At 54.5% G+C, this 27,249-nt stretch overlaps 1 protein-coding gene across 6 annotated transcripts in view; it reads left to right on the top strand.

Annotated features, from left to right (window-relative positions):
• MAPKBP1 (mitogen-activated protein kinase binding protein 1) overlaps window positions 1-27,095 on the top strand; it is a 51,471-nt gene extending 24,376 nt beyond the window's left edge. For 2 of the 6 annotated variants that reach the window (XM_086321800.1, XM_086321799.1), the window contains 28 exons: window positions 9,952-10,014; window positions 10,244-10,301; window positions 11,050-11,220; window positions 11,841-11,978; window positions 12,240-12,422; window positions 12,997-13,157; window positions 13,929-14,118; window positions 14,673-14,819; window positions 15,015-15,190; window positions 15,973-16,064; window positions 16,547-16,672; window positions 17,276-17,346; window positions 17,507-17,628; window positions 17,866-17,941; window positions 18,054-18,165; window positions 18,342-18,405; window positions 18,592-18,726; window positions 18,914-19,050; window positions 19,222-19,277; window positions 20,294-20,530; window positions 20,987-21,153; window positions 21,388-21,533; window positions 21,640-21,837; window positions 21,995-22,079; window positions 22,363-22,646; window positions 22,868-23,464; window positions 23,910-23,995; window positions 24,611-27,095. In XM_086321800.1, the coding sequence (XP_086177926.1) occupies window positions 9,952-10,014; window positions 10,244-10,301; window positions 11,050-11,220; window positions 11,841-11,978; window positions 12,240-12,422; window positions 12,997-13,157; window positions 13,929-14,118; window positions 14,673-14,819; window positions 15,015-15,190; window positions 15,973-16,064; window positions 16,547-16,672; window positions 17,276-17,346; window positions 17,507-17,628; window positions 17,866-17,941; window positions 18,054-18,165; window positions 18,342-18,405; window positions 18,592-18,726; window positions 18,914-19,050; window positions 19,222-19,277; window positions 20,294-20,530; window positions 20,987-21,153; window positions 21,388-21,533; window positions 21,640-21,837; window positions 21,995-22,079; window positions 22,363-22,646; window positions 22,868-23,464; window positions 23,910-23,995; window positions 24,611-24,862 (4,330 nt within the window). In that variant the 3' untranslated portion in view covers window positions 24,863-27,095. Of the gene's footprint in view, window positions 1-9,951; window positions 10,015-10,243; window positions 10,302-11,049; window positions 11,221-11,840; window positions 11,979-12,239; window positions 12,423-12,996; window positions 13,158-13,928; window positions 14,119-14,672; window positions 14,820-15,014; window positions 15,191-15,972; window positions 16,065-16,546; window positions 16,673-17,275; window positions 17,347-17,506; window positions 17,629-17,865; window positions 17,942-18,053; window positions 18,166-18,341; window positions 18,406-18,591; window positions 18,727-18,913; window positions 19,051-19,221; window positions 19,278-20,293; window positions 20,531-20,986; window positions 21,154-21,387; window positions 21,534-21,639; window positions 21,838-21,994; window positions 22,080-22,362; window positions 22,647-22,867; window positions 23,465-23,909; window positions 24,111-24,610 lie in introns of all 6 variants that reach the window. The other 4 variants (XM_086321801.1, XM_086321804.1, XM_086321803.1 and 1 more) reach the window with 4 other exon arrangements.
• The last annotated feature ends 154 nt before the right edge of the window (window positions 27,096-27,249 follow it).

Here is a 27,249-nt window from a genome sequence, read left to right as displayed (position 1 = left end):
CATGAGTCTCTTTCCGTTTTGTAAATAAGTTCATTTGTGTCATCTTTCTAGATCCCACATATAGGTTCTGTCATGTTTGTCATTCTCTGATTTACTTCACTTAGCATGATAATAGGTCCATCTGTGTTGCTGCAAACATATATGGACTTTACGGGTTTCATTCTTTTTCATGGCTGAGTAATATTCCAGTGTGTGTGTGTGTGCACGCACGCATAGGGTCCAAAGAGTCAGACATGACTGAAGTGACTTAGCGCACACACACAAATAGATAGCTATAGCTATAGATATACCACATTTTCTCCATTAATCTGTTGATGGGCATTCAGGCTGTTTCCACTTTTTGGCTGTTATGAATAAAGCTTCTCTGATCACTTGACTGCTCTGGGCACATTGAGAGATGTCAGTGCCCTGGCAGAAAGGTCAGGTTCCAGGGCCGGTGTTCTTTTCCGTGCTGCCTCTTCACTCCTCTGCTCCTGTTCATAAGAAAACCCCAACCGTAGGCGCTTGCAGCTTCTGCAGAAGTGTTTCTTGTGGAGCCTAGGGGCCCCTCCTGTCTCTGGTTTACTCTGTCGCCCTCTGATCCTTGCTGCTGGAACATGAAAATAGGATGGCCACTTCTCTCCTCCTTCTGTCAACTTAGGAATGCCAAGATGCCCAGTATGATTTCCACAGCAACCTGGAGGTTTTGTATCAGCTATATGATTTCTTTTTTTTTTTTAGTTTTATCATCCCTACCTTTATCAAGAACTTTTTCTGTGTCAGGAACTTTGTTAAGGACTTCACAGGAATTATTTTATTTAATACTCTGAGCAACCCTGTGAAGTTGGAACTGTTTTCATCGCCTATTTTAGAGGAGGGAAGCTAAGATTCAAAGAGAGAAAGTGGTTTGCTCCAGGTCACACAGTTAGTATGTGTCTGTATTGGGATTCCAACCCAAGTCGTCTGACTGCAAAGCTCTTTCAAAATGGCTCGAGGCTCTAGGCAGGGGGGGAAACTAGACTTTTTATTTTTAAAAGCTGCCTTTCCCCTAAGCTGTTTACCCACTCTTCGATTGAGAAGAGCCCCATTTATGGGCAGCTCAGTATATTCCAGGGAGCCTTCAGCCCCTGGGTTCGGGGGTCTGTCTCTTCTGTGTGGCCATTTGGCATTTGATGTCTGTGCTGGGGGACTGGGAGCTGAGCTGACTTTACCCTTCAGGGGCTGAGCTGGCCTCCTCCTGTTTCCAGAGGCAAGGTGATGAATGATCTCTGTTGCTGGATACCCTGTGCAGTCTGCCTCTGGGGAATTCCACTCATGCCTGCCTTGGCCTGGGAAAGCCAGGTTCCTTCTTGTTGGAGGTGGTACGGGGGCTGGATGTGGGACAGACTGGGAAGGCTAGGGCTGCTGCTCTGGGCGTGCTGAGCCCTGTGCCCCTGCTCTGGGGAGTGTTGAGCCCTGCTCCCGCTCTTTCCCACCTACTCTGACCCCAGATGCCTTTAAGGGTGTGTTGCTTCTGTTTATGGGCAGGCCCCAGCCTGGTGCGTGTGCCTGGGAGTCATCTTTCCAGGTGGTGTATGGAAGCTTCCTTGCTGTCACCTCTAGTGGGTTTCCTGCGTGTGTTTGGCTTGGGCCAGCCCTGGGCAGTGCCCTGATCCACTTCCTGACCATTTGACTTCCTAGAACTTTGAGTTTTCCCTTTGCAAATGGCTTTTTTTCTGGGTGTTTGGTTTTGCTCTGTGCTAGAGCTCCCCTTGTGCCTCAGTGGTATCTGGGGGGCCATCAAAGTCTGTGTGAGCCCAGCAGGCTCTTCCCCCCACCTCCGTCTTCCTTCTCTTCTTCCCTGGTGATCCTCACCCCACCCCCATCCCCCACTCTCTAGTTCCTACTGCGCTTGTTGCTCTAGGAGCAGTTCAGGTATCCTAGAAACAAGAAGAGAAACAAAGCTCCAAAAATTCTCCCAGAGGCCTAGAGGCAAATATCAAACCAAAACAAAGCTTTTCTGAAAGGAAATGAAACAGCTCAGGGAGGGCGGGGTGGAGAGAGATGTGTGCGAGGCAGGGGCAGGTTGAAGCCTCTGGGCAAGGACCCTTGAGTTTTAGTGGCTCTTGCGTCTCTTCTCCAGAGCTCTCCCTTTGCTCTTTTCCCCACAGGAAACCCACCCCTCACCTGTCACATTTTAAGCCCCTCAATTTAGTTGAAAACCCATAATTGACTTGGACTCCTTCCCTAGCTGCCCTGGTAGAGTTTCAGGACCTTTAGAGCCCAGCACAGCCCCTGTTGCTGCTGTGGAGTCAGTCAGTTTGGAGAATGGATTTCTCTCGACCCTTAATGCCAGAGTGCAGGACCTGGCCTGAGTGCAGAGCCTCTGTGCAGACCTGCTACTGGAGTGGGAGGTGTCCTGGAACAGTGAGGGGCCCTATCTGGCAGCCAGGAAAGGACCTCTTGGTGGTTTACGTCGGGGGGAGGAGGGGAAAGCCCGCTCTCCTGAGGAGGCCCTCCATTTACTCAGCGCCTGTTGGAATCGATGCTGAGAGACCCAGCTCCAGGGCTTTGGACTGCATGTGAAGCCACAGAATCTCCTCCTGGCCCGTGTTCTAGTAGCAGATGAGCTGAAGGAGCACGCTGCTGCCTTCTTCCTCCCTGTGGTAAACACTGGGTGCGGGGCGGTCGCCAGGGAGCGTGTGGAGTGGTGGACAGACTGGGTGGAGCTAAGGAAAGAGGACGCCTGGACTCGGTGCCCTGATGGCTGTGAGTCATGCGTGACGCCACCCGTAGACACCCGTCCCCTCCGTGCCCTTTCTCCTGGCTTCCCAACAGATCTCACTCCAGAAACAGGGCCCTGTAGGTCTTCCCAGAAGACCTTGTTCATCCATACAGTCACTCGTGTGTGGCAGATACTTGCTGAAAACCTAATCTGTATACTCTTCTAGCCGCAGGGTATACAGCAGTGACTAAGACGGACAGTGTCATCGCTTCTTCCGGGTTTAAGGCAATTGGGGGAGGGGAGTGGGTAAGCAGATAGTAAGCATGTAAACAAACAAATGAGCAAGATAATATCAGAGACTGGTCAGTGTTCTGAAGGAGTGATGGAAAGGAGAGTAAGTGAACATCCTGGAGCTGGGTGGGAGTAGGGCTACTTGAAGATCAGCTGGTCAGGGCTCAGTGGGAGCTGACCTTTGAGCTGTTGTCTGGGCGACAAAGAGGAATCCCTGTGTGAAGATCTGTGCTTTCAGGTGGAGACCTCAACTACAAAGGTCCCAAGAAAGGATGCATTGATTCACTTGTTTGAGTAGCTAAACAGCAGCCATGGTGGCTAGAGCCTGGTGAGTGAGAGGAAGGGGCTCAGACCCTGCCTTTTGGACCTGAGTCATGAGTCCTGTGAGATCTGCTTCTTGTCCTGGAAGGGAATATGTTCAGATTCCCCTGGGCAGAGAGACATGTACCATGTTATTTACTGGGTTATTATGGCCAATTTTCTTTTCCCATTCCTTTGAGTGGATGGGTGGGTCTCACAGAGCATCTCGGAAACAGAGACCAATGGGTCTCATGATTTGGCCTAGGAATGTTACTTATTTGGAAGGATGCCAGGTATCTAAAGAGGACTACAATCAAGGATGTCCTAGGCAACATCCTAGACTCATCTCTTAGAACAATTAAAGCCATAACATTTCCCCTTTGGGAGTGAATCTGGAGGGACAGTTTGTAATTCCACATCTGGAGGAGGACCCTGATGAGTCACTAATCTGCAGGTCCTGGATGGGAGACTATAGTTGGGGTTCCTGTTGCCACTGCTGACCCCTGGATAGCCATTTCCTTGTTATTGGTGCCCCAGGGAACCTGTCAAGAAGATAGCTAGGAGTGCCCTGCTGGTTATTTTGCATACTTTTTTCTTCAATTCTCACAACAATCTTGAGACATAGATATTATTATTCTTGTCTTATAGATGAGGAAACTGAGATTCAGAGAAGTGAAGAAATATGCCCAAGATCACACAGTTTGTTAGCAGACAGGTCTGCCTGACCCCAGTTTTCCTATTCTTTCCATCATCACACTGCCCTCCAGCATCAGTGAGTCCTAGAAGCCTAAGGTCGGGGAGAACTGTGGACCTGCCCCGGGGTCTGCTACTCAGGAGGCTCTTCAGGAGTTAGGTTCTTTGAGATCTGGTAGCTAATGACTTAAAGATTTATTCACAAATATTTACGGAGTGTCAATTTTCTAGGCCTTTGGGATTTAACAGTAAACGAAGTAAACAAGTGTTACTGTCAGAGAGCTGGCAGTCTAGTGATGAAGACAGACCCTATTGCCTCCCCAAGAGAAAATTGTATGGAATATTACAAGTTGATGTGTGCTTTGGAAAAAGTATAAGCAATAGGCAGTGAGAGGGAATAGGGAATGTCGGGTTGTGGAATTATAGTGTTCAAAAGGCACACAGGGTGATGTGTGAGCAAGACTTGAGGACCTTTGGTGTGCCTCTGTGAGTCACCTTCTGATTTTACTTGGTCTGAAAGAGGAAATTTTAGGTGCAGGGTCACAGACCTTCTGTGCTCTCCCTGCGTGTGCCTCTTCTGCATTCCTTGCTCATCCCAGGATTCATTTGTTTCTGCCTTCTGGAGGATGGAGAGTCGTAGGAGGCGGATCCTGTGGGAATGCTGGGCTCTTGGTGACGGCAGCAGGCCTGGACTTGTCTGGGGAGGGGGGCAGTCGAGGGCTTGACCCTTCTGGTTCAGAGAAGCCCCTGGGCAGCAGGCCCAGCACCTGGTACGGGGTGCTCTACCACGTGACTCGTGGCCTGAGGCCCAGAGGGACTGAGGCCTCACCGCCTGCCTGTGAGAGGGAGCAGCCTCCCTGTACCTGTACCCTGGGGTTCTGAACCCGGGACCCGGCCGGTTGGGCCAGCCCAGCCCTGTAAGATGGAGGACAGCAGCCAGCATTGCTGCTCGCGCACGTGCCGATGGCTGCCTGCTGTGCTCGCCAGGGTCAAGGGATGTGGAGGCCAGAGGCCAAAGGTTGGTGCAAATAGCACCCTGCCCACCTCAGTCCTAGCAGACTGAGAAACTTGTTCAAAGGTCAGAGAAGACTGAGGAGGCTCTCACATCAGTGTTTTTGAGGTCTCTTCTGTTGGGAGGACCTCAGCAAGGTGGGCACAGGGAAACTTGGAGGTCTTTGCCAAGTCGTGCCTTCCCTCCACCATCTGCATTATTGTCCTCACAAGTGGAGCTGTGACCGTGGGTTGATCTCTTTCCTGCTCTTTCTCTTTGTTGGAAGGTTCCCAAATTTAAATAATTAGAAATAAAAATTTCAGCTTAAGGGCCAATCTCTGTGTGTTTCCCTCCTTGGCTTAACTCTCCCATGCCACTCAGAGAGTTTTCTAGGCCATGCTGGAAGGTTGGGAGGTGTTAGAGAAGGGAAAGTTTGCCTCATAGCTTGTCATCCTCTGTCCACATTGTCTCTTTATGCACATACGCTGCTCTCCCTCTTCCCACCACCATGGAGTCAAACCTGGGGAAGAAGGAAACAAAAGACGCTACGGTCCAGCAGAGCTCAAAGCTTTACGTGCAGTGACTGGAGAGTGCATTAAGCGGTCTAACGCACTGCCCTTCAAAGGTCACCATGCTGCTTTGGGTTTGAAGGCGCCTGCATCACCTGCTTTTTCTGAATGTGGAATGTGTCAGAATCTGTATTGATCCAATTCAGGTCAGATCTGCTTTCGGCCCAGGCCCTCTGCCATGATTTATCTGGAGCTGATCTGAAAGCTAGGTAACCCAGAACCATTCAGACTGGAAGCCGTCACCAGAGAGGACAAGCCTGTGGAGCCCTCCTTAGCCTTAGAAAATGCCAGCTTTCCTGAAAACTTGCTGGGCTTTGCTGATGGTGTCAGGCCTGGGGGGGTTTATAATTTTTCATACATTGAATAAAATATTAAAACCTAAATATTTAGACCTATGAACTTTGAACTATAACTGCTATAATTTTCATGTGCCCCATTATGATTTCCCAGAATTCTGTAGCCAGAATCCCTTTTCCCTCCAAGCGCCCCAGTCTCCTCTCCCTCTTCTCAGAGGCTTCTGCCCTGGCACCCTCTGCATTAGGTCGGTATGCTTTCTGTGCTTAGCTCTCCTCTTCAATTTCAGTTTTCTCTTCTTTCTCTCACTTACTCCACTCTGCTTTCCTTAGAGCACAGCTCCTGAAACCCTGACTCTGTTTTGCTTTCGCTGAGATGTCTTGGAAAGGCCTCTGGACTCGTTTCTCCACCTTGAAGTGGGGATAATTGTTCCAGCCACAAAACTTGTGAGGATAAGCTAAGACCAGATCTCTCAGGTGCTTAGCAGAGTGCCTGTGTCGCAGAACCTGCTAGATGAATGGTAACTCTTATTATTGGGCCCACGGTGTGAAGAGCAGACCAGTTACTGAAGGAGGTGGAAAGCCATCGTGTTGAGAGTTCACTGCAGCCCTCGCACGGCGCTTGCTAACTTAGTCAGGTGGTTTCGCCTCCCTTCTCTTTCTGTGTCGCTGTCCTAGAGCCTGGGGATAGCGTCTCCCTCAGCATCCCCCCCACCTCCGTCCCTTCCTTGCTACTTTCCAAGGTTATGGTCTCCTAAATGGATGAAGATGTAGATACTTTCTTTGCCCAAGCTTAACCCAGTTCTCTTCCCTTGGCTGCCTTCCCAGAAATAAATAAAGCTTCCTTTAAAGTTTCTACCTTTTCTCAGATCCTAATAGGACTTACCCCCGGTTTTCTGAAGGAGATACCTGACACGCAGCCCCTGGGCACCTCATTCCCCACTGCCTGGAGTCTCTTTTGGCTTCTTGTCTGTGCTCCAGGAGGAGGAATAGTAAGATCTGCCATTTGTTTGGTCCCACTTTGTGTCCAAAAAATTATGTGATCCTATACAGAAGTCCTGACAGCTTGATCTTAGAGGCTCCTTTTAAACAGATAATGAAATAGCTTCTGACTTATCCAGGGGCACAAAATTATTCATAACAGAACAAGGACTCCAACCCTGGTGTCTGACTCCAGAGCCTACCCTGTCCCTACTGCCCCTCCCTGCTCTGAGGATCCAGGGATCTTTGTTGTCTCCTCCCATAGGAGACAGGTGGGCATGCTAGGGAGGAGAGTCTGGCCTACGGATACCCCAGTTGACCAGGCTAGGGGAGCATTCATCCATTCAGTAAATGGTTTTGAACAACTAAACCTAACAGACTCTGCTAGGCACAGGAGACACAGCAGCGAGCAAGACCAGGCACAGTTCCCCACCCTCGTGAAGGACACAGGCTAGAGGTGGAGGAGTCTGTACTCAGTGCCCTACTGTGGGCACAGGCGGATGGACTCGATATCCTGAGATAAACTGTAATGGGAAAGAATATGAAGAAGAATGTGTATACATATATAAAACTGAATCACTGTGCCGTTCAGCAGAAATTAACACAACATTGTAAATCAACTGTACTTCAATAAAATACATTTTAAAATGTAAAAAAATGTTAAATTGCAGTTGTGATAAATGTCACAAAAGACTGGTACAACTGTGTTGTGAGAGCATGTACTGAGGCCATCTGACGTGAGATGTGAAAGAGGTTAAGTGTTAACCAGTTGGGAAAAGGAGGGGAGAATGCTCTAGACAAGGAAGGGCCCTAGCAAAGGCGTGGAGTGGGAGGAGCACAGGAAGCCAAAGGGTGAGGGTGGAGTGGGGCAGGGGCCACACCACCCAGGGCCTTCGCACAGCCCTTATTTAAGGCCTTGCGTCTTAGAAGCTCCCCAGGGATGTTCAGCAGGGGTGACACAGTCAGATCAAACAGACACAGTGTTTGATGTCGAGAGCACAGGACACTGCAAGACCTGCTCTCTGTCGGAGCCTGGGTGTCTGAGCAAAGTTTCCTCACTTCAGAAGTTGGACAGTTGGACCAGATGATCTTTAAAGATACTCAGCACAGTGCATCAGTGCATTTAATTTCTTCCATCCTTCCTTCTGGCTCTAAGGTTCTATGCATCTTACCTGTTTGAGAGGAATTAGACCCCCTGCATCCTGGATTGCCCCTAACAGAAGCTGGACGTGTGTGTGTGTGTGTTGGGATAGGGGAAGGAGAGTGATGGGGCACAGAGTTTCCCTTTGTGTGTGTGTGTGTGTGTGTGTGTGTTGGGATAGGGGAAGGAGAGTGATGGGGCACAGAGTTTCCCTTTGTGTGTGTGTGTGTATGTGTGTTGGGATGGGGGAAGGAGAGTGATGGGGCACAGAGTTTCCCTCTGTGTGTGTGTGTCTGTGTTGGGATGGGGGAAGGAGAGTGATGGGGCAGAGTTTCCCTGTGTGTGTGTATGTGTGTGTGTGTTGGGATGGGGGAAGGAGAGTGATGGGGCACAGAGTTTCCCTCTGTGTGTGTGTGTGTGTGTGTTGGGATGGGGGAAGGAGAGTGATGGGGCACAGAGTTTCCCTGTGTGTGTGTATGTGTGTGTGTGTTGGGATAGGGGAAGGAGAGTGATGGGGCACAGAGTTTCCCTCTGTGTGTGTGTGTGTGTTGGGATGGGGGAAGGAGAGTGATGGGGCACAGAGTTTCCCTTTGTGTGTGTGTGTGTGTTGGGATGGGGGAAGGAGAGTGATGGGGCACAAAGTTTCCGAAGCCATGTGATTTTGGTTACGTTTTAAAAAACCCTCCTGACATGGTATTCTAGAAAGGAAGTGGAAGACTGAAAGTTGGTATAAAGAGAGAAGGAGAAAGTAATGAGGAAAGAGAAGCAAAGCTTAGGAGATGGAGGGAGAAGAAAGAGCATTGAGAAGGGATTTGGGGACAGGAGTTAGAGGAAAAGATGTTGTGACTCAGGAATTCCAAGGCTGTCAGTCAGCCTGGCAGTTCTGGGCATAGCAGGTGTCCCTCAGAGATCCCAGTGTCCCCAGAAATTACCTGTGGAATTTGTATATTAAAGTCGTTTCTTGACCCTGAGATGCTGAGCCGTCACTAGCAACTGGTACTCACTTTGGTTTTGAGTTCCTAGCAAGTGGTGGGTTTTAGGTATGGGAGCTGCAGTGCTTTCCCACTAATCCAGGCTGTGTCTGAGCCTTCTCTCCCCTTCCCTCACCTGGGGCAGCAGGCTCCACACCTGCTCCGTCAGCTAGTCGCAGTTCTGATGCAGCCATGAGCAGAAGCGCAGTGAGGCCCAGCCTGCCGACAGCCAGGAGCCTAAGGGAGTGCATTGCTGGCTATGGCTTCCTGCTTCTTGCTCCCAACTCCTGCCACCTGGAAAGTCAGTCAGAGCCCAGTCCCATCCAGCCTTGCCCTCTGGCTGGAGAGGATGCTCCCAGCCTTCTTCCATTGTCTTCTGTCAGTCTGGAGGGTCCTTCTCAGGCTCCTTGGGGCCAGGGATCCTCAGGGGTGGGCTTCCCAGGCCCTCCCAGGCTGTCTCTGCCCCTCCCTCTAGTCTTATCGACCCTTCTGGCAGTTCTGGTCCCTGCCTCCCACCCGCTCCATCACCTGATGCATAGAGGGGGTGTGTGTGCCGGGGCAGGGATGGGGTTGGCTCTTGCCAAGTATACACATGGACACACATGTGAGAGGCCTCACTCCTTGGGGCACAAATACTTGACACACATCTGACTCCAAGCCACACTGGCTGTGTGTGCACCTGCAGCCTGGTTTGCCCAAATCACGTGGGTTCTCCCCTTCTGCCCCACTTCCTGGGCTGGCGAGGCTCTGGGAGGGCCTGGGTCCCTGCTGCCCTGTGGCAGAGATGGCGCTGGTGCTGGGGCACGTGGTGAGCCATCTTGCAGGGAACCCTTCCACCTCATGAGGCTGGGAAGTGGGCCCTTGTGGGTGGAAAGGAAGCAGGAAGAACAAGTTTCCAGGAGAAAGCAGTCAGTTGCCCTTTGTGGCTAGTGATGCCCCTCTGAGCCGGTCGCCCCAGCTCCCTGGCCTGGGGGACTGGAGCTCCTGGGGGCGCCGTAGTTTGGTGCTGAAGTTGGGTTGCCTTCCTCATCTTCCCAGGTGTGTGGTCGTGCTGTTCAATCCCCGGAAACACAAACAGCACCACATCCTCAACAGTTCCAGGTAAATGGGTCTGGGCCCTCGGGAAGCATCTCCTGGGAGCTGTGAGAAGGTGCAGTCTGGGGTCTGTGTGGCGCTGGGGATGGGGACGTGGCTGGGCCCCCAGGCCGGCCAGGGAAATGCCACCTGTGCCACTGGTTGTCTGCTGGTCTTGCCTCTTGAGGGGACTGTGCGGGAGCCAGGCTTAGACCGGGCTACCAGTGCCCCTTTGAGCCCACCTCATTTCTTGCAGGAAAACCATCACTGCCCTTGCCTTCTCTCCTGATGGCAAGTACTTGGTCACTGGAGAGGTGAGTGAGGAAGGGGGCTGCAGAGCTCTGAAGAGGGCAGGTGGCCTGGGCGCAGCAGAGAACTTCAGTCCTGGGCCTGGTTAGGGCTGCTGCCACTCTGGCTTCCTGAACCGGTGTCAAATCCCAGTTTTGGTTGCACCTTGAAACAGTGGTTTCTGAAGCCTTAGTGGGCATCTGAGTCAGCTGAGCGCTTGTTAAAGCGCACATTGCTGGATCTGCTCCCGGAGTTTCTGGTTCTGTGGGCCTGGGAAGGGACCCCAAATTTTGCATTTCTCTCAAGTTCTCAGGTCTCACTGATTCTGCTGGTTTATTAGAAAGCACACCGTGAAAACCTCTGCCTTAAGATATTCCTTATGCCAGGGGGCCCCCTGCTGGGCACATGCGGAACATCTGCCCCTCTCAGTCTCTTACAGGGAGGCAGTAGGGGCAGAAATAGGCGTGGGTGGTAGTGGTCCTCAACCCTGACTGCCCATCGGAATCACTCTAGGAACTTTGAACAAATACAGAGGTGCAGACCCTCACCCAGAGATACTGAACTGAGTCTGGGAGCATTTTCTCTCTGATAATGGTTGTAATCCTGAGATATTTATCATGTTTTCTGTATACCTTCGCCTGTGTAGCACTCTACCCTTGGCCAGGGGATCCTTAGAGAGACTGTGCCCAGTCGCTGGAGAGGTAGGGCCCCAATCCTGAAAGGCTAGGGAGGCTGTGCCTCTGGCCCTCACTGCCCGTTCCTGCTTCCCTGCAGAGTGGGCACATGCCTGCCGTGCGCGTTTGGGATGTGGCAGAGCACAGCCAGGTGGCTGAGCTGCAGGAGCACAAGTATGGTGTGGCTTGTGTGGCCTTCTCCCCGAGCGCCAAGTACATCGTCTCTGTGGGCTACCAGCATGACATGATCGTCAACGTCTGGGCCTGGAAGGTGAGTGGCCCCGGCTGGGCTGGCCTGGCACCCTCATTGGGGTCCAAGGGCCAGTTGAGGAGTCAGGAAGCTATTGACCTGAGTCTCTTCATTCCACTCTGCTGCTCAGTTACATTCTAGAAAATGACCTGAAGCAGAAAAGAGGAACCGTGTAGCCAAGTGTGTTGGTAGAAAGAGGCTAGCTTTTTGCCTCTGAGGACCTCCGGAGGAAATGAATGTCTTCAGTTCCTCTGGAAAAGGATTCTCCTTCCTCCCCTCTTTTTCTGACCGGTAAATCCTGGAAAGTGAAAGAAAGTGTTAGTTGCTCAGTCATGTCCGATTTTTTGCGACCCCATGGACTGTAGCCTGCCAGGCTCTTCTGTTCATGGAATTCTCCAGGCAAGAATGCTGGAGTGGGTTGCCATTCCATTCTCCAGGGGAACTTCCTGACCCAGGGATCGAATCTGGGTCTTCTGCATGGCAGGCGGATTCTTAACCACCTGAGCTACCAAGGAAGTCCAAATCCTGGAAAGAAACATTTTAAAGTACAAATCCTATCTTATCCTCCTCCATCTTCTGAGCCTCTTTATTCTTCACTCCAAGAGGCAGAATTTTGATTCTTCCTTTGACTTTCTCTCCAGAAAAACATCGTGGTGGCTTCCAATAAGGTGTCCAGTCGGGTCACCGCAGTGTCCTTCTCTGAAGACTGCAGCTACTTTGTCACTGCTGGTAACCGGCATATCAAATTCTGGTACCTTGATGACAGCAAGACCTCAAAGGTGAGGTGCTGAGGCTGGAAATAGCCTCCAGGGCCAGGGTCTGCTCACCCACCCCAGGAGACACTGCTCCCTTGGGCCCCCTCTCTGCTCGATCACCAGCCACCCAGTTCTGGATGAATCAGGTGCTGCCTGCGCCTAGGGATAGTCTCAAAGGGCAGGGGGTGGTAGGGCTTGCTGTGTCTCTTGGCTCCCTCTCCCCAGGCCAAGTCTCTGGGGCGGCTGAAGGGCAGATGGGTGGGCAGCAGTGGTGTGTCTCCGCAGGTTAACGCCACTGTGCCCCTGCTGGGCCGCTCGGGGCTGCTGGGCGAGCTGCGGAACAACCTGTTCACTGACGTGGCCTGTGGCAGAGGGAAGAAGGCAGACAGCACCTTCTGCATCACGTCCTCAGGGCTGCTGTGCGAGTTCAGTGACCGGAGGCTTCTGGACAAGTGGGTGGAGCTGAGAGTAAGTACCTCTGTCCCGCTGGCTGGGGGCCGCCTGGGTCTCCCGCCCAGGGCAGAGCCGGTGCCCATGGCTCCGCCCCAGGGGCGGGGCCTGAAGGTGGGAGGGGGGGCCCCCAGGAGGAGGAAGCTTGAGGCCAGCGCTTGGCCAGGTTCCAGCCCACGCAGATGGGTGTAACTGCCTCCTCTCTGCTCTCTGTTTCTGTCTTTCTTTCCCCTGCTTTCCTCTTCTCAGAACACAGACAGCTTCACAGTAAGTGGTGCTAGACTCTTCCCCTCTTTCTCATGCTGTCCCTTTCTCTTTGCTGGGCTTTTCCTGTTTTGTCCTCTTGGCCAAAACCGCTGGTGCCTTCCAAGGCTCCGGGGCTCCCATCCCTGGTCCGCACGTGGCTTGTGGGCCCTCTGGCCACCTGCTGCTGGAGGGCGGGTGTCTCTAGGTGACAGCTGAGGGGCTCAGGCCTGTGCAGCTGGGCTGCTTTCCCTTGCCCCTGCCTTGGTGGGTGTCTCTTCTAGGCAGGTGACTGTTGAGGAGGGGTTGAGGGGGTGGCCCATGCTGAGCCGAGCCCCTCTGCCTGCAGACCACTGTGGCCCACTGCATCTCCGTGAGCCAGGACTACATCTTCTGTGGCTGCGCTGATGGCACCGTGCGCCTCTTCAACCCTTCCAACCTGCACTTCCTCAGCACCCTGCCCCGGCCCCACGCCCTGGGGACAGACATCGCCAGTGTCACAGAAGCCAGGTGAGCTGTGCAGGACCCCTGCCTCCTTTTCAGAGCTTGACTCCGCACCCAGCCTTCCTTCCCTCTGCTTCAAGGTGAAGGTATCAGCACCCCAAAGATTACAGGAACGTCTCTGCAGAAACACAGATTTGGCTTTATGGGTACACGGAACCCTCAGGGGACCATGGAGTATCTCTGTATGCAGGCGTTAGGTGGGGCTTAGTGTCAGATTTGGGTTTACATTCAATGATTTTAGGACTGGTTCAAGGGATTGAAGTTTTGCTTTGGTTGGATGCTGTGAAGAAGTGGGGGGCAATTCCACAATTGGACATTTAATAACTTTTATCTGAAAGGTAGAAGGAAAGGTGTGGAGCTAAAGCTGTAATTGATAGATAAAGGAATAGCGGCAGTCAGTCCTGAAAGATGAGAAAGGGTGATGATCTGTCTTCTCTATGGCTGGGACAGTGATCTTGTTTTTATCTGTCTCAGAACCACTGCACAGCGGTCTTGTTTTTGTTTCGCTCCATCGTGGCCGCAGTCACCTTGTCTGCCGTTGGTGTTCTGAGCCCTGGTCCGTGCTTGTCAGGAGAGCACACTGGTCCGGGAGCTGGTGCTGGGGCGGCTCCCAGCTGAGAGCTGTCAGAGCAGCGCTTTCCTCCCAAGCAGCTGCTTCCAAACCTGTGGGTCTGGAGAGGGCTCCCGTGCTCCTTCCTTTGTGGCTTGGCTTCTGTTTTCATTCCCTCATTTCCACAGCTCCTCACTCACCGCTTTGCACCGTCTTCTTCCCCACAGTCGCCTCTTCTCTGGCGCGGCTAATGCCAGATATCCAGACACCATCGCCTTGACCTTCGATCCTACTAATCAGTGGCTGTCTTGTGTGTACAACGACCACAGCATTTATGTTTGGGATGTGAGGGACCCCAAGAAAGTGGGCAAGGTGTATTCGGCTCTGTATCATTCCTCCTGCGTCTGGAGTGTGGAGGTAGGTGGCCGGGCTTAGACACATGGTGAGGATGGAGAGTGAGGATCCCCAAGTGGAACACTGTGTTCCTGCTCCCTCCTCCTTTCTTCAGCAGCAGCCCTGTGTATCCACATACCCTCAGATGGGTCCTGGGGACCGATCTTGAATTAGTGCTTAAACGTCTCAGGCTTCTTCCAATGGGCCCCTGTCCATCCTTAGCTCTGCCTTGTCCTGGGCTGGATGATCTTAAACAAGTTACTGAACTTACCTGAGTTTTGTTTTCTCAGTGGTAAAATGATGTACCTAATTCATCTAATTGTTTTAAGAATTAAGTGAAAAACTGTGAGTGGAGTATTTCATAGTAAGCATAGCAGAGTACCTTGTGTTTGGTGAATGTGCTTTCCCTCAGCGATTTGAAGAATATCTAATAGTTGCAGTTTGCTTACCATGTGACAGACTCTGGGCCAAGCCTTGGCCAACAACAGCTCTTTAGTCTCATTCCTTTCTGTCTCTGTGGGCTGGCAAGCAACTGCTGCCTACCTGGAGCTCTGACTTTGTACCCTCTGCCCCTTCAGGTCTACCCCGAAGTGAAGGACAGTAACCAGGCCTGCCTGCCCCCCAGTTCCTTTATCACCTGTTCCTCCGACAACACTATCCGCCTGTGGAACACAGAGAGCTCCGGGGTGCATGGCTCCACGCTGCACCGGAACATCCTCAGCAATGTGAGCCTGGGCCCCTCCAGGCCGAGCGCCTGTGTTCCCTTGCCTTCTCAGGAACTGGGTCCCCAGACTTGATGTCCGAGTTCTTATGTGGCCTTCCCCTGCAAGTCAGGGCTTTGTCTTATCCAGCATTCCTCTCCTCTTTCCCCTGTACTGATTAGACCTGTCTTACCCACTTCTCCTGACCTGCTCCACCAGGACCTCATTAAGATCATCTATGTGGATGGGAACACTCAGGCCCTGCTGGACACTGAGCTGCCCGGGGGAGACAAAGCTGATGGGTCCCTGATGGATCCCCGCGTGGGCATTCGTTCTGTGTGTATCAGCCCCAATGGCCAGCATCTCGCTTCAGGAGACCGTGTGGGCACACTCAGGTAAAGCCAGCTCTGGCATGGGTACCACCTGCCTCTGGTGGTATGGGTTTGGGGGAGTTAGGTCCCCAAGGACAGAGCTTTTGAAAATCTTGGCTCAAAAAGATTGGGGAAAAGATATTCATATACAAGGGAAAGATAATTATAGTCAAGAAACCCAGCAGAAACCATTCTAATCAAGTAATCAGGCTTACATTCTCATATCAACATCATAAACCCCATAATACAATGTTCTACAGAAGGACGTAGCAGTTTTTCTGTGGTATTCTTGCCAAAATTGAAGAAACTCAGTCCCATCATGAGAAAACATCAGACTAACTCAAATTGAGGTACATATGACCAAGCACCTGCACTAATCAATACTCTTCCCAAGTGTCAAGATTATGAAAGGGAAGCAAAGACTGAAGAACTGTTACAGACAGGACACTCAGGAGAAATAACAACTAAATGCAGTTGGACTCTGGATAGGATCCTAGATCCAGAAAGAGGACATTGTGGGAAAACTGGTGGAATTCAAGTAGAGCCTTTAGGTCCTAATATTGTACTGATGTAAACTTCCTTGTTCTGGTAAGTAGACTGTTGTTATATAAGATGATCACATTAGGGAAAGCTGAGTAAGGGGAATATGGAAACTCTCTGTACTTATTTCAACTTTTCTCTAACCTGAAAGTTCAAAAATAAATTTTAAAAAAGGTCAGGAGGGAGGATATAACAGAGAAAGCAGAGTGAGTCTCTCTTCCTGCAGCCCAGCAGTGACCCCCTCCCGCCTCTCCTTATCTCTGCAGGGTGCACGAACTGCAGTCCCTAAATGAGATGCTGAAGGTGGAGGCCCATGACTCGGAAATCCTGTGCCTGGAGTACTCTAAGCCAGACACAGGTAAAGAGGATGTCTGGTACCCATGCCAGAGGCTTAGGGCTCCTCTAGTCCTGCTAGTGCTGCTTACATTGATCCTAGCTGTAGGATGTGGGACTGAAAATCCTTTGAATCATTTGGTGTCTTCGCAGATTTAGAGGAGGGCAGCTCTGCCCCTTCTCCATGGTTGCCTTGGCTTAGGGATATGGGGCTCAGTTCTTGTTAGCTGGGCCCAGATAGGGGCCTGCTCTTTTGTAGGCTGCAGTCCATGGGGTCACTAAGAGTTGGACACGACTGAGCAACTTCACTTTCACTTTTCACTTTCAGGCATTGGAGAAGGAAATGGCAACCCACTCCAGTGTTCTTGCCTGGAGAATCCCAGGGACGGGGGAGCCTGCTGGGCTGCCGTCTATGGGGTCGCACAGAGTCGGACATGACTGAAGCGACTTAGCAGCAGCAGCAGGAGCTGGGCACACATGGGCTGATGAAGTTCTTCCAACCCACAGGTCTGAAGCTCCTAGCGTCAGCGAGCCGGGACCGGCTGATCCACGTGTTGGATGCTGGACGGGAGTACAGCCTACAGCAGACATTGGACGAGCATTCATCCTCTATCACTGCTGTGAAGTTTGCAGGTAGTGGCAGGGCAATTGGGATACATTCTGCCACCTACCACTGACACCCCATGCCCCCTACTGCCCCCTGTGTTCTGCCTCCATGAGAAGAGTGTGCCAGTCACAGGGAGTATGGGACAGCAGCTGACTGTCTTGGGGCTGAATGGGAAAACAGATGAAATATAGACTGTTAGTATGGGGGATACTTATCAACCAGGCTTGCTGAGGATGGGGAGAAAGGAGGGCCTGGGTTTGAAGAGAAGCATCCTGATTTAGGTCTTCTCTGGGACTCAGACGGTAAAGAATCTGCTTGCAATGTAGGGACCCAGGTTCCATCCCTGGGTCAGGAAGGTCCCCTGGAGAAGGTAATGGCGACCTACTCCAGTATTCTTTCCTAAAGAATCCTATGGACAGAGGTGCCTGGTGGGCTACAGTTCATGGAGTCACAAAGAGTCAGACACGACTGAACGAATAACACTTTCACTTTTCACTTCATCCTGATTTAATGGGTGGTCCCAGCTGTGTCGAGTAGCTCACCGAGGGAAAGTGTTGAGGGAGGCAGAGGGCAGACTGGACCCACTGTGGTGAGAGCAGTGGGAACAGCTCAGCCCCCTTCCTCTACAGCCAGCGATGGGCAAGTCCGCATGATCAGCTGTGGAGCAGACAAGAGCATCTACTTCCGCACTGCGCAGAAGGTGAGGTGACCAGGCGTCCCTGAATGGGACAGTGGGTTTGGGGATGAGGGGTGGGGTCACTACCATTCCCCTCCCTGAGGTCACAAGAGGTGAGGGGAAGCAAAAGCAAGGCTCCTGGGGCCTGGTGAGGCATTTGGGTGTGGGCTCTCCACCCCTGCAGTCTGGAGACGGAGTGCAGTTTACCCGGACACACCACGTGGTGCGGAAGACGACCCTCTATGACATGGACGTGGAGCCCAGTTGGAAGTACACAGCCATCGGCTGCCAGGATCGGAATATTCGGTGGGCATCCCTTTCTCAGGCCCGAGGGGGTCAGCTCACAGGTGTCTATCTTCTTGTCCAGGACTTTGTGCCCCTTGAGCCCACAGAATGAGGACTTTGCCTCACCTAAGAGGTGGTGGCCCCTTTGGTGTTGGGGAGTGGCTTCCGGAGAGAACAGAGCTAGGGGTGAACGCTGGCTGCGCTGCCCGCCAAGCGACCGTGGGTTCCTGCTCATGTGATGAGTGTGTGTCTTCACAGGATCTTTAACATCAGCAGTGGGAAGCAGAAGAAGCTGTTTAAAGGGTCGCAGGGTGAGGACGGCACTCTGATTAAGGTGAGGGCTCAGTGGGATGGGTGCCGGGCCAGAGAATGGGGGGCACAGATGGTGCTGGGTGGAGAGGGCCCAGTGCTTCCTGGCCTCATCCAGCAGTGTGTCCACTCCTCAGGTGCAGACGGACCCCTCAGGGATCTACATTGCTACCAGCTGCTCTGACAAGAACCTCTCCATTTTTGACTTTTCCTCAGGCGAGTGCGTGGCTACCATGTTTGGCCACTCAGGTGAGTGTAGCCCTGCTTCTCTCCCCCTGGAACCTTCCCGTTTCTCCGTAGCCTTTTCTGGGTCCCAGCAGAGCTGTCTGTCCCTCCCCTCCAGCCAATCCCCGACCTCCACTGTTGAGAAGACATCTGGCTGGGACTTTGGGTGGGGGGCTCATTGGCCATATTTGTTTTCACAGAGATTGTCACTGGCATGAAGTTTAGTAATGACTGCAAACACCTCATCTCTGTATCAGGGGACAGGTGAGCAGAAGCCAGCTTCCCTGGGATTCTTCCTGTGTCAGTCCCCTCTCCACATCAGTGATGTCTTGGGAAGTAGGGCTGAATGGCCCGGCACTGGAGGGTGGCTCTGGTCTCCTTGCCAGCCCAGGGAGGTGCTGCCCCTTGCAGTCCCCGCACCCCTCACCCAGCTCTGTGGCTCCACCCCAGCTGCATATTTGTGTGGCGCCTGAGCTCGGAGATGACCATCAGCATGAGGCAGCGTCTGGCTGAGCTGCGCCAGCGCCAGCGCGGAGGCAAGCAGCAAGGATCATCCTCTCCTCAGAGGGCCGCTGGACCCAACCGGTGAGATCAGAGTGTGGGTGTGGATGCTGGTGGGTGGGCCTCCAGGCTGCTCCTCCTCCTCGCCATGGACCTGCCACTCAGCAGCTCTGTGTCTCCCCGTACCTGTTGCTTACTCGAAGAGCCACGCCGCTGACCTCTCCACCCACCAAGTCTCCTCTCCCCGTCACCTTGCTTGTCTTGGATGCAGGCACGAGGCCCCCTCGATGCTATCTCCCGGACCAGCTCTCTCCTCAGACAGCGACAAGGAGGGAGAAGACGAGGGCACGGAAGAGGAGGAGCTCCCAGCGCTGCCTGTCCTTTCCAGGGGTGCCAAGAAAGAGCCAGGTCTGTGCGAGCCTGCAGTGGGCCAGACAGGCACAGGCCGGGCAGGGCCTGGATGCACCCTCAGCGGGACTGGGGGGTGAGAGCAGGGGGTTGAGGCTTTGAAGGGTGGGGGCTGGCGCTTCAGAGTGAGTGGGCGGGAGCCGTGCTCTCTGACTGTTTGTCTCTGTCCAGCCTCAGTGCCCAGCCCAGCCCTGCCCCGAAGCCTGTCCCACTGGGAGATGAGTCGGGTGAGTCACCATCGTTAAAATGTTCTTCCAAGGTTACAAGGGTTGCAAGATGGTGGAAGCAGGGCTCTCTACACCTGGCGAGGCATCTGGGCATCGGATCTGCCCAGGTGCCGCCCCCTGTGTTCAAGGAAGCTCCTGGGGTGGTTCCAGGTGAGGGGTGAAGCCCACCAGGTGAGGCCAGGGGAGATGGCCTACCCGGGTCAGCCACCACTAGGGGCAGCACTCCACTTGTTCAGCCACCTGGGGCCCTGGGAGCAGATGTGAGCAAAGAACCGTTGGACGTGGGGAGTAGAAAAGGGTCAGAGCTGAACAGTTAGAAGGAAATTTCAAGAAAGTCAAAGGGCCAAAGAATGAAATCTGGAGAAACTTTAGTGCTAAAGAAGGTTAGGAGGTAAGCTCAGAACTTCCAGAATAGTTAGGGGCAAAGGCCTTAAGAGGACCAGTAACTGAACAGTGACTTGCGGGTGACCAGGAGGAGAGAGGCTTTCAGAGGCGGCTCAGCCCTCCCTTGTTCCACGTCAGGATTTCAAGCATCAGTACCTTTCACTGTCAGCAGCAGCTTCATGGGATGATGGTGGTGTGGGGTCTGGCGCCTTCTGACCAGGCCCTGGGCCTCAAGCCTGGACTCTTGGTTTGTCCTTGGTGCTGTGTATGGACCTGGGGCTGTCCTCTGAGCGGGGGCCTTTTAGAGACTCCCAGGTCTGAGGTGTCCATGACACTGGTGAAGACTGAGACTGGAAGGTCCTCTAGGACAGCACACGGAGAATAGCTGAGAGCATGAGCTCCGGAGCCAGGCTGCCTGCGCTGGAACCTGCAGGCAGGCTGCCTGTGGAACTTGGACCAGTTCCCGAAGCCCTGTATGCTTCACTTTCCCTTCAGTACCTACCTCTTAAGGTGGTTGTGAGAATTAAATGAGCTAATACATGTAAAGTGCCTGGCACACACTAGGTGGCGCGTGAGTGTCTGCTGACTCTATCGTGTGACTGTTACTCCTCTCCCACCCCACCCCATACCAGGCACAGGAGACGGAGGAGTTCCTGGACCCAGCTCCTGCCACCAACCAAGGACCCAGAAGAAGGGGGCGCTGGGCTCAGCCCGGTGTGGAGCTGAGTGTTCGCTCTATGCTGGACCTGAGGCAGCTGGAGACACTGGCCCCAGGTCCTCGGGGTCCTCACCAGGACTGTCCGGCCATGACCCCTTCAGGTCCTGGGAAGCACAGTCAGCAGGCCCCTGAAACCTCAAGCGTGAGCAAGGTGAGCCTGCTTTCCCCCCGCAGCCTAGAGATCTCCAGGCTGGCTGAGCCAGCCTTGGGCTGACAGCGGTGCCTGAGCGTTCATCCCGCGGTGGTTGCTCTGCCCCCGTGGGGCATGGGTAACCTGACCTGCAGAGTCAGGTGGGCTGGTGAGGCTGTGCCTCACTTTTCCCCTTGGGTGGAAAGGCAAGGGGTTGCCTTTGTCCTGGGTGGGGTTCCCTGGAGGGCTCATGATATGAAGTAGTGGCTGGACGTTGGCAGCCCAGAGTGCTAACGTGGTTCTTCCTGAGGCTAAAGAACACTGGTTGGAACCCAGCCTGGCTTTTTGCTATCTGCTCTCAGAATCAGATTCCCTCAAAGTTGGTGCCCACTGAATCCTCCTTGCTCCCCTGCACCTCCTCTCCCGGACCCTTGCTCACATCAGCAACCCCAGCGATGCCACTCTGTGTGTTTCCAGAATGAAAAGCTCCCCCGACCTCAGGCTTCCCAACCCTGTTCCTGCCCCCACATCATCCGATTGTTGTCCCAAGAGGAAGGGCTCTTTGCCCAAGATCTGGAGCCTGCACCCATCGAAGATGGTATTGTCTACCCGGAGCCGGGTGACAGCCCCACCCTGGATACCAGGCAAGGGTCCCGCAGACTTCTGGGGCCATGCATACCCCTCTCTCACATCTTTCCTTCCCTCCCAGTATTCTGTACTTGGGTTGGGGGCTGGCTCCAGGCACTCGGCTTGCCCACCATTGCACCCCTGCCTCATCTCCAGTCCTGCTCATAGGGCAGGAGGAAGGCAGGAGTCCATGGGGCTGCTGCTCACCACTGCTCACCGCCTCTTCTTTCCCCTGCTGGCCTCTCTGGCAGTGAGTTCCAGGTGCAGGCACCAAGCCGAGGGACCCTGGGAAGAGTGTATGCAGACGGCAGGGGCTCAGAGAAGCATAGCCCTGATAGTGCATGCTCTGTGGACTTCAGCAGCAGCCGCCTTTCCAGCCCTGAGCACCCCAATGAAGGTGAGGCTGCAGCCCCAGGGAGGGCCAGGAGCACACCGGTAGGAGTGGAGGCTCCGGCGACAGACGGGTGCAGCGTGATGCTTCTCTCCCCCTCCTCCACATCCAGACTCTGAGAGCACGGAGCCCCTGAGTGTGGATGGCATTTCCTCAGACCTTGAAGAGCCAGCCGAGGGTGATGAGGAGGAAGAGGAAGACGAGGGGGGCACTGGTCCCTATGAGGTGCAGGAGGGCAGCCCCCATACCCCGGACCAGGAGCAGTTTCTAAAACAGCACTTTGAGACTCTGGCCAATGGGGCTGCTCCAGGTGTGGTCAGATTGGTCATTGCAATCCTCCCTTCTTTTCTCCTTGCCCAGCAGAGAGGGAGGGTCCAAAGGCAGGCCATGCCTGGGGTGGCCTTTTAGGGGAGGCAGAGTCTGGAGCCAGGGCCTGCTTCAAGTCATGGTTTCTGTCACCCTGGCAGGGGGCCCAGTTCGGGTACCAGAGCGGACAGAATCTCGGAGCATCTCTTCCCGATTCCTGTTGCAAGTGCAGAGCCCCCCACTCAGGTACTCTCCCCACAGCACCTTGCTTTCCTACAAGGAGCCCAAGCTCTCCTGACCTCGCAGTGCTCCCAGTAGGGCCTGTCCTGCTCCAGGGCGGCCTGAGCCGTCTCCTCTCCAAGGCTCAGTCTTACTTGCCCAGCAGTACTGCGCCCTCCAGCTTTGTCCTGGCTGACTTGGTGCCTGCCCTTCTCTCCCAGCCCCCCTCAGTGCTGTGAGACCTTCTCCCTGTCTTGTCAGGGAGCAGCCCTGAGCCTTTTCTGGGCCTTCTTCCACATTTCCTCCCTAGGGAACCGTCCCCGTCTTCCTCAAGCCTGGCAGTGATGTCGAGACTGGCCCAGGGGCTGCAGGCTTCTGGTGAGCAGCCGAGAGGCAGTGGTGCCAATCCTCCAGGAGCACCCCCAGAGGCGGAGCCTTCCCCTGGAAACCCTGGCCCCCAGCAGACAGTTCCTGTGTTACTGCCGCGACGCCGTCTTAGCCCGGACAGTGGCTGGTCCCCCAAGAGAGTGGCGGCAGCCGGCCCCACAGGTGGACTCCAGAAAGCCCAGTCGGTGCAGAGTCTGGTACCACAGGGTGAGGCACCCAGGGGGCTCGGCTCCAGGGGTTGGGTGTGTGGAGCCCATGGGCACGCTCGAGGAAGGTGGCCTCATGGAGCCCTGACGTGTCACTGGGCTTGCCAGTCGGTGTCCGTTAGTGAGTGTGTAAGGGCGCAGCAGCTCCTAGGGAGCTGAGCCTTAGCGCCCGGAACGTCTTCCTCACCCCCTGACCCGTGTGTGTGTCTGTCTCCTCTGCAGATGAGGCCCCTCCACCAGGCCTGTTGCTCTCACAGGAGATGGAAGCCCAGGGGTGCCTGTGCCCCTTGCCCAAAGCTGATCGCCGTCTGTCTCGGCCCCACTCGTACCAGAGCCCCACCACCAGTTCCATGGCCAAGATTGCCCGCAGCATCTCTGTTGGGGAAAACCTGGGTCTGGCTGCTGAACATCAAGCTCCTGCCCCCGTCCGCATCTCACCACTCAACAAGCTGGCCCTGCCCAGCCGGGCTCACCTGGTCCTGGATATCCCGAAGCCACTGCCTGATCGTCCCACCTTGGCCACCTTCTCACCTGCTACCAAGGGCCGGGCCCCTGGTGAGGCAGAACAGCCTGGCTGCCCAGTGGGGCTAGGAAAGACTCACAGTACAGCTGAGAGGCGGGCCTGTTCAGGGGAGGGTGCCACTCCTAAGCCTAGGACAGAGTGCCAGGCTCAGCCTGGCCCCAACAGCCCCTGTGCCCAGCAGCTGCCGGCCAGCAGCCTCCTCCGAGGCCCTGCAAACTTGCAGCCACCACCCCTTGAGAAGACTCCCAGCCCTGTGGAATGTGCCAGGCCAGGGGCAGCCCTGAGCCGGGACTCAGGTGTGCACCGCTCCCCAGCTCTCATCTCCCGCCCCATCCTCTGTCTCCCGTCTTGTCGGCCGCTCTCTGGCTCCATCTCATTTCTATGGGCCCAGCCTCTGGTGTTTCTCGTCCTGTCTGCTCCTGTTTCGGTTCGTAAGTCACACCCCTGATGGTGAGACACTCCGGCTAACCTTTATGGCCTCTCTATAACCCACTTCCCCTTCATTGCCCTCTAGCCCCTGGGGCTGGAGCTGGCCCTCTCCTCTGGACCATGTTTCCTGTGTGGCATTGGGAGAGTGTTGAGAAGGAAGGAGGCCAGAGGAAGGGACTCAGGGCATGTGGTGCTAGACAGGGTGGGGGGTTGGGTTGGGGTAGGCCTCTCTTGCTCTGAGCGGCCCCTGGGTGGGCAGGCTGGAAAGGACAACTCTTCTGGGCCTTGCTGAGCTGTGTCTGTCCCTTCCAGAACCAGCAGTGAGCCTGGAGCAGTGCGAGCAGCTCGTGGCTGAGCTCCAGGGCAGTGTGCGCCAGGCCGTGCAGCTCTACCACTTGGTATGTGTTGGGTACCCCCCGCCCCCTCTCCCCGTCTGCCCAACAGGAAGACAGAGCATGTCAGGAGTGCTGGTTAAGTATCTAGCACGTAATGCTAAGGCTCTTCCACTGACAAGTGGGTGGAACAGTTAAGAACTCTGAGTAGGCGAATGGGTTAGGAACCAGGCCAGGCCTTTTGAACTTGAGTACGTATCAGTCGTTTCTGGGTAACAGCTGGAGGAGACATCCTCAGACAGGAGGGGATGGTGTAGAGAGCTCTCATGTCCTAGTTTGCTTAGGACCATCTAGCTTATGCCTGTTGTCCAAGTATAATTATTAATAGTATCCCGTTTCAGATTCAGAAATGATTTGGCCACTGAACATAGGGGACAGTCCCACAGGGGCTGAGGTTTGAAAGAGGAATTACTAACAAGATGTAGATGGTGCCACATCTGATGGTTACCCCCAGGGTCTGCCTCCATCCCCTAGCCTCTGGTCATACTTGCTGATCTTGGCATGCGGAACTCCTGGCCACACCCAGCAGGGCATGCAGTCCCTTCTTGGGGGCAGGCTAGACCCAGTCGGGGCCCCTCCCCTTTCTTCATCTGTTGACAATCCCCTCTACTGTTCCTCCAGCTTACTTCAGGGGTCCCGTTGCAGGTGGCCAGCTGCAAGACACCCTCGGTGGAACAAAGTCGCATCACCCAGCTCCTCAGAAGCACCTTCTCTTCAGTGCGGCAGGAGCTGGAGGCCCTGGCTGGGGCAGTGTTGGCCAGCCCTGGCGGGAGCCCTGGGGCTGTGGGGGCCGAGCAGACACAGGCCCTGCTGGAGCAATACTCAGAGCTGCTGCTTCGAGCTGTGGAGCGGCGCATGGAACGCAGACTCTGAGTTCCAGAAGCCTGTCCCCAGTGAATGCTCCCCCCCTTCCAAACTGCATCTCTCCTCCACTCACCAAAACCTGCAAGGATGCTTGGAGTGGAGAGCAGGGATCCATGCTCAGAGGGGCCATGGCTTTCGCAGCTGTTCCTCACAGGACCCCTGTATTTATTAATTTATTTCCCTGACTGTTGCCTCACTCTCTTGGAACTCCTGCCTCCACAGCCATCTGGTGGCTCACACAGGGGCAGATCTTGGTCTTTGTCATCTTGGTGCTGTGAGGAGTCGGAGGGCAGCCTGCCCCACCTGGGGCAAGTCCAGAAAGGCCTGCCCTCCCTTCTTAGAAGCCATTTGAAATTACTGCAGGGATCAGCTCCCTGGGGTGGAGCACACACAGGGTATCCAAGGGGTAGAGGTGAGAGGTGATCTGGTGTCCTTGCCCTCTGGCCAATGGTGGAACTTCACCTCTACCTCCATGCCCCCTCCCACACCAGCTTACTCCCTTGGTTGCCAGAGTGGGGGTTGTCTGTTTTCCCCACTTGCTGGCAGTTCAGAAAGGCAGAGCCCTCTGGCCCTCTGGAGCTCTCCCAGCCATCAGGAGGCTTGAGTTGGTGTCAAGGCCTGAGCCCCCACATTCCACTCCCATTCCCCCCTCCAGGGGGGCCCTAGCATTGTCTCTTCCTGTGCCCCCTTTCTCTCCTGGCTGGAACTTGTGGAGCCAGCTGTGGGATGTTGCTGCAGGACAGTAAAGCCCTCTGCTGGGCAAACATCAAGCCCTGGCCTCCTTTCCTCAGCCCCTTGGCCTTCCCTGTTCTTCAGCCCTGGTCCCCAACAGGCTGCTGAAGTCGAGGCCACCTTCTCTCTGCATCCTGAGTGATGCTCAGTCAGAAGCCTGTGTTGGAACTTCCCTCGTAGTTTACAGGGCGCCGGCCCACCTTCTAAGGACCTTGGCCACAGAAGAAACCTACACAAATGCACACATGCACACACACACACACACGCGCGCGCGCGCGCGCATACACACACACACACACACACACACACACACACACACACATTTGAGTGCTCACCGCTAGACCACTCGGCTGGCTGATGTGTGCCTGCTTTCTTTTCACATCCTGCCCTGGCTTCATCACCCTGGCTCCTATTAAGAATATGAAAAGGGATGGAATACATTAAGCCTGGATTCTGGATTCTTGGTTTTCACAGCCTAGCTGATGTGTAATGGCCCAGGGTATCTGTTTTGGGTAGAAGGAGCCTCCTCAAGGGCATTGCTGGGCACCAGGTGTGCTGGATGCTGGAGGCTGAAGAGAGGGAGGCCTATGGGGCTGCAGCAGGGGCCAAGAGACACACTGGAAAGGTGGTAGGTGGGCCAGGTAAGTGGTAGAGGTGAGGGGATAGAGTTAGGAGGGTAGTGTTAGGGGTGAGGGGAAGGAGCCAGGGCACAATGGGCAAGTAGAGTAGGACCAAGTACAGAAGCAGCTGTGGAAGAGTTGGGGTGAAGAACGTGTCTCTAGGCCCTGCTGCTTCCTCTGCCTCAGGTAAGTCAGGGCAGCTCTGCTTCAGCTCCAGGCTGGAAAGCTGTGTCCCTATGGGTTCTGCTGGCTCTCTGGGTGGAGGCTTCAAGTTGGATTCTCAAGGATGCTTAGCTCTGCTTGCATTAGTCACCTGAACAGGTGAACCCTATTTCACCCTCACTCTTCTCTACTGCTACCACCTGCATGGCCAAGCTGCCAAGAAATCCTGGCCCAGGAACTCTCAGAGCTGAGTGTGGACCGCAAGAAGCCGCAGCTGTCCTTGTCATTGTTAGAAATCCGCTCCCTATGTACCCCTGACCAGCACACCAGCTGCAGTCCACTGCAAGTGGGGCTCAGGCCTGGCCCTCTGGGCTGGGTTCCTGGCCACCCTCAGCCAGTCTATCCCCCACGAGGACGGAGCGACACTCCTCCTGTGGGAAGGTGGCCACCCTTTTGATTACCAACCCCCAACCCCTACCCCCGCCCAGCGTGGGGGGATGTTGTGGTCGGCGTCCGTCCCCTTCTGCATGTCTGAGGCCACCGGCAAATGCCGCCCCCGTTCAGATCTGCCCTGACCCAGTTTTGAAAGCCCCTTATTTATAACTTTTATACTTTGCCCAGGCCATGGCGCTTCCCCTACACCCCAGGTCTCACAGGGCAGAGGCTGTTTTTAACATGTCCGTTTGTATTGATGTATGAACTCATCAATAAACACAATCATTTGCTAACTCTGGGTTGTCAGCGAGTGGGGCGGGTAACAGAATCTGTGGTGGCGTGGGGGTGGGGCAATTGGCGGCTCCGACTGCAGCCGCGGGGCGGCCTCGGGGACGCAGCCAGAGCTCAGGCGTGAGGCCGCAGGGGAGAGCGGGGTCTCGGGGCTGG

The sequence above is a fragment of the Bos grunniens genome, chromosome 10 (genome assembly GCF_055505025.1).
Source record: "Bos grunniens cultivar Pamir isolate PY7600 chromosome 10, Bosgru_T2T1.0, whole genome shotgun sequence".
Classification (NCBI taxonomy): domain Eukaryota; kingdom Metazoa; phylum Chordata; class Mammalia; order Artiodactyla; family Bovidae; genus Bos; species Bos grunniens.
The sequence above is the reverse complement of the archived record's forward strand: the minus strand, read 5'-3'. Positions and strand labels throughout refer to the sequence as shown.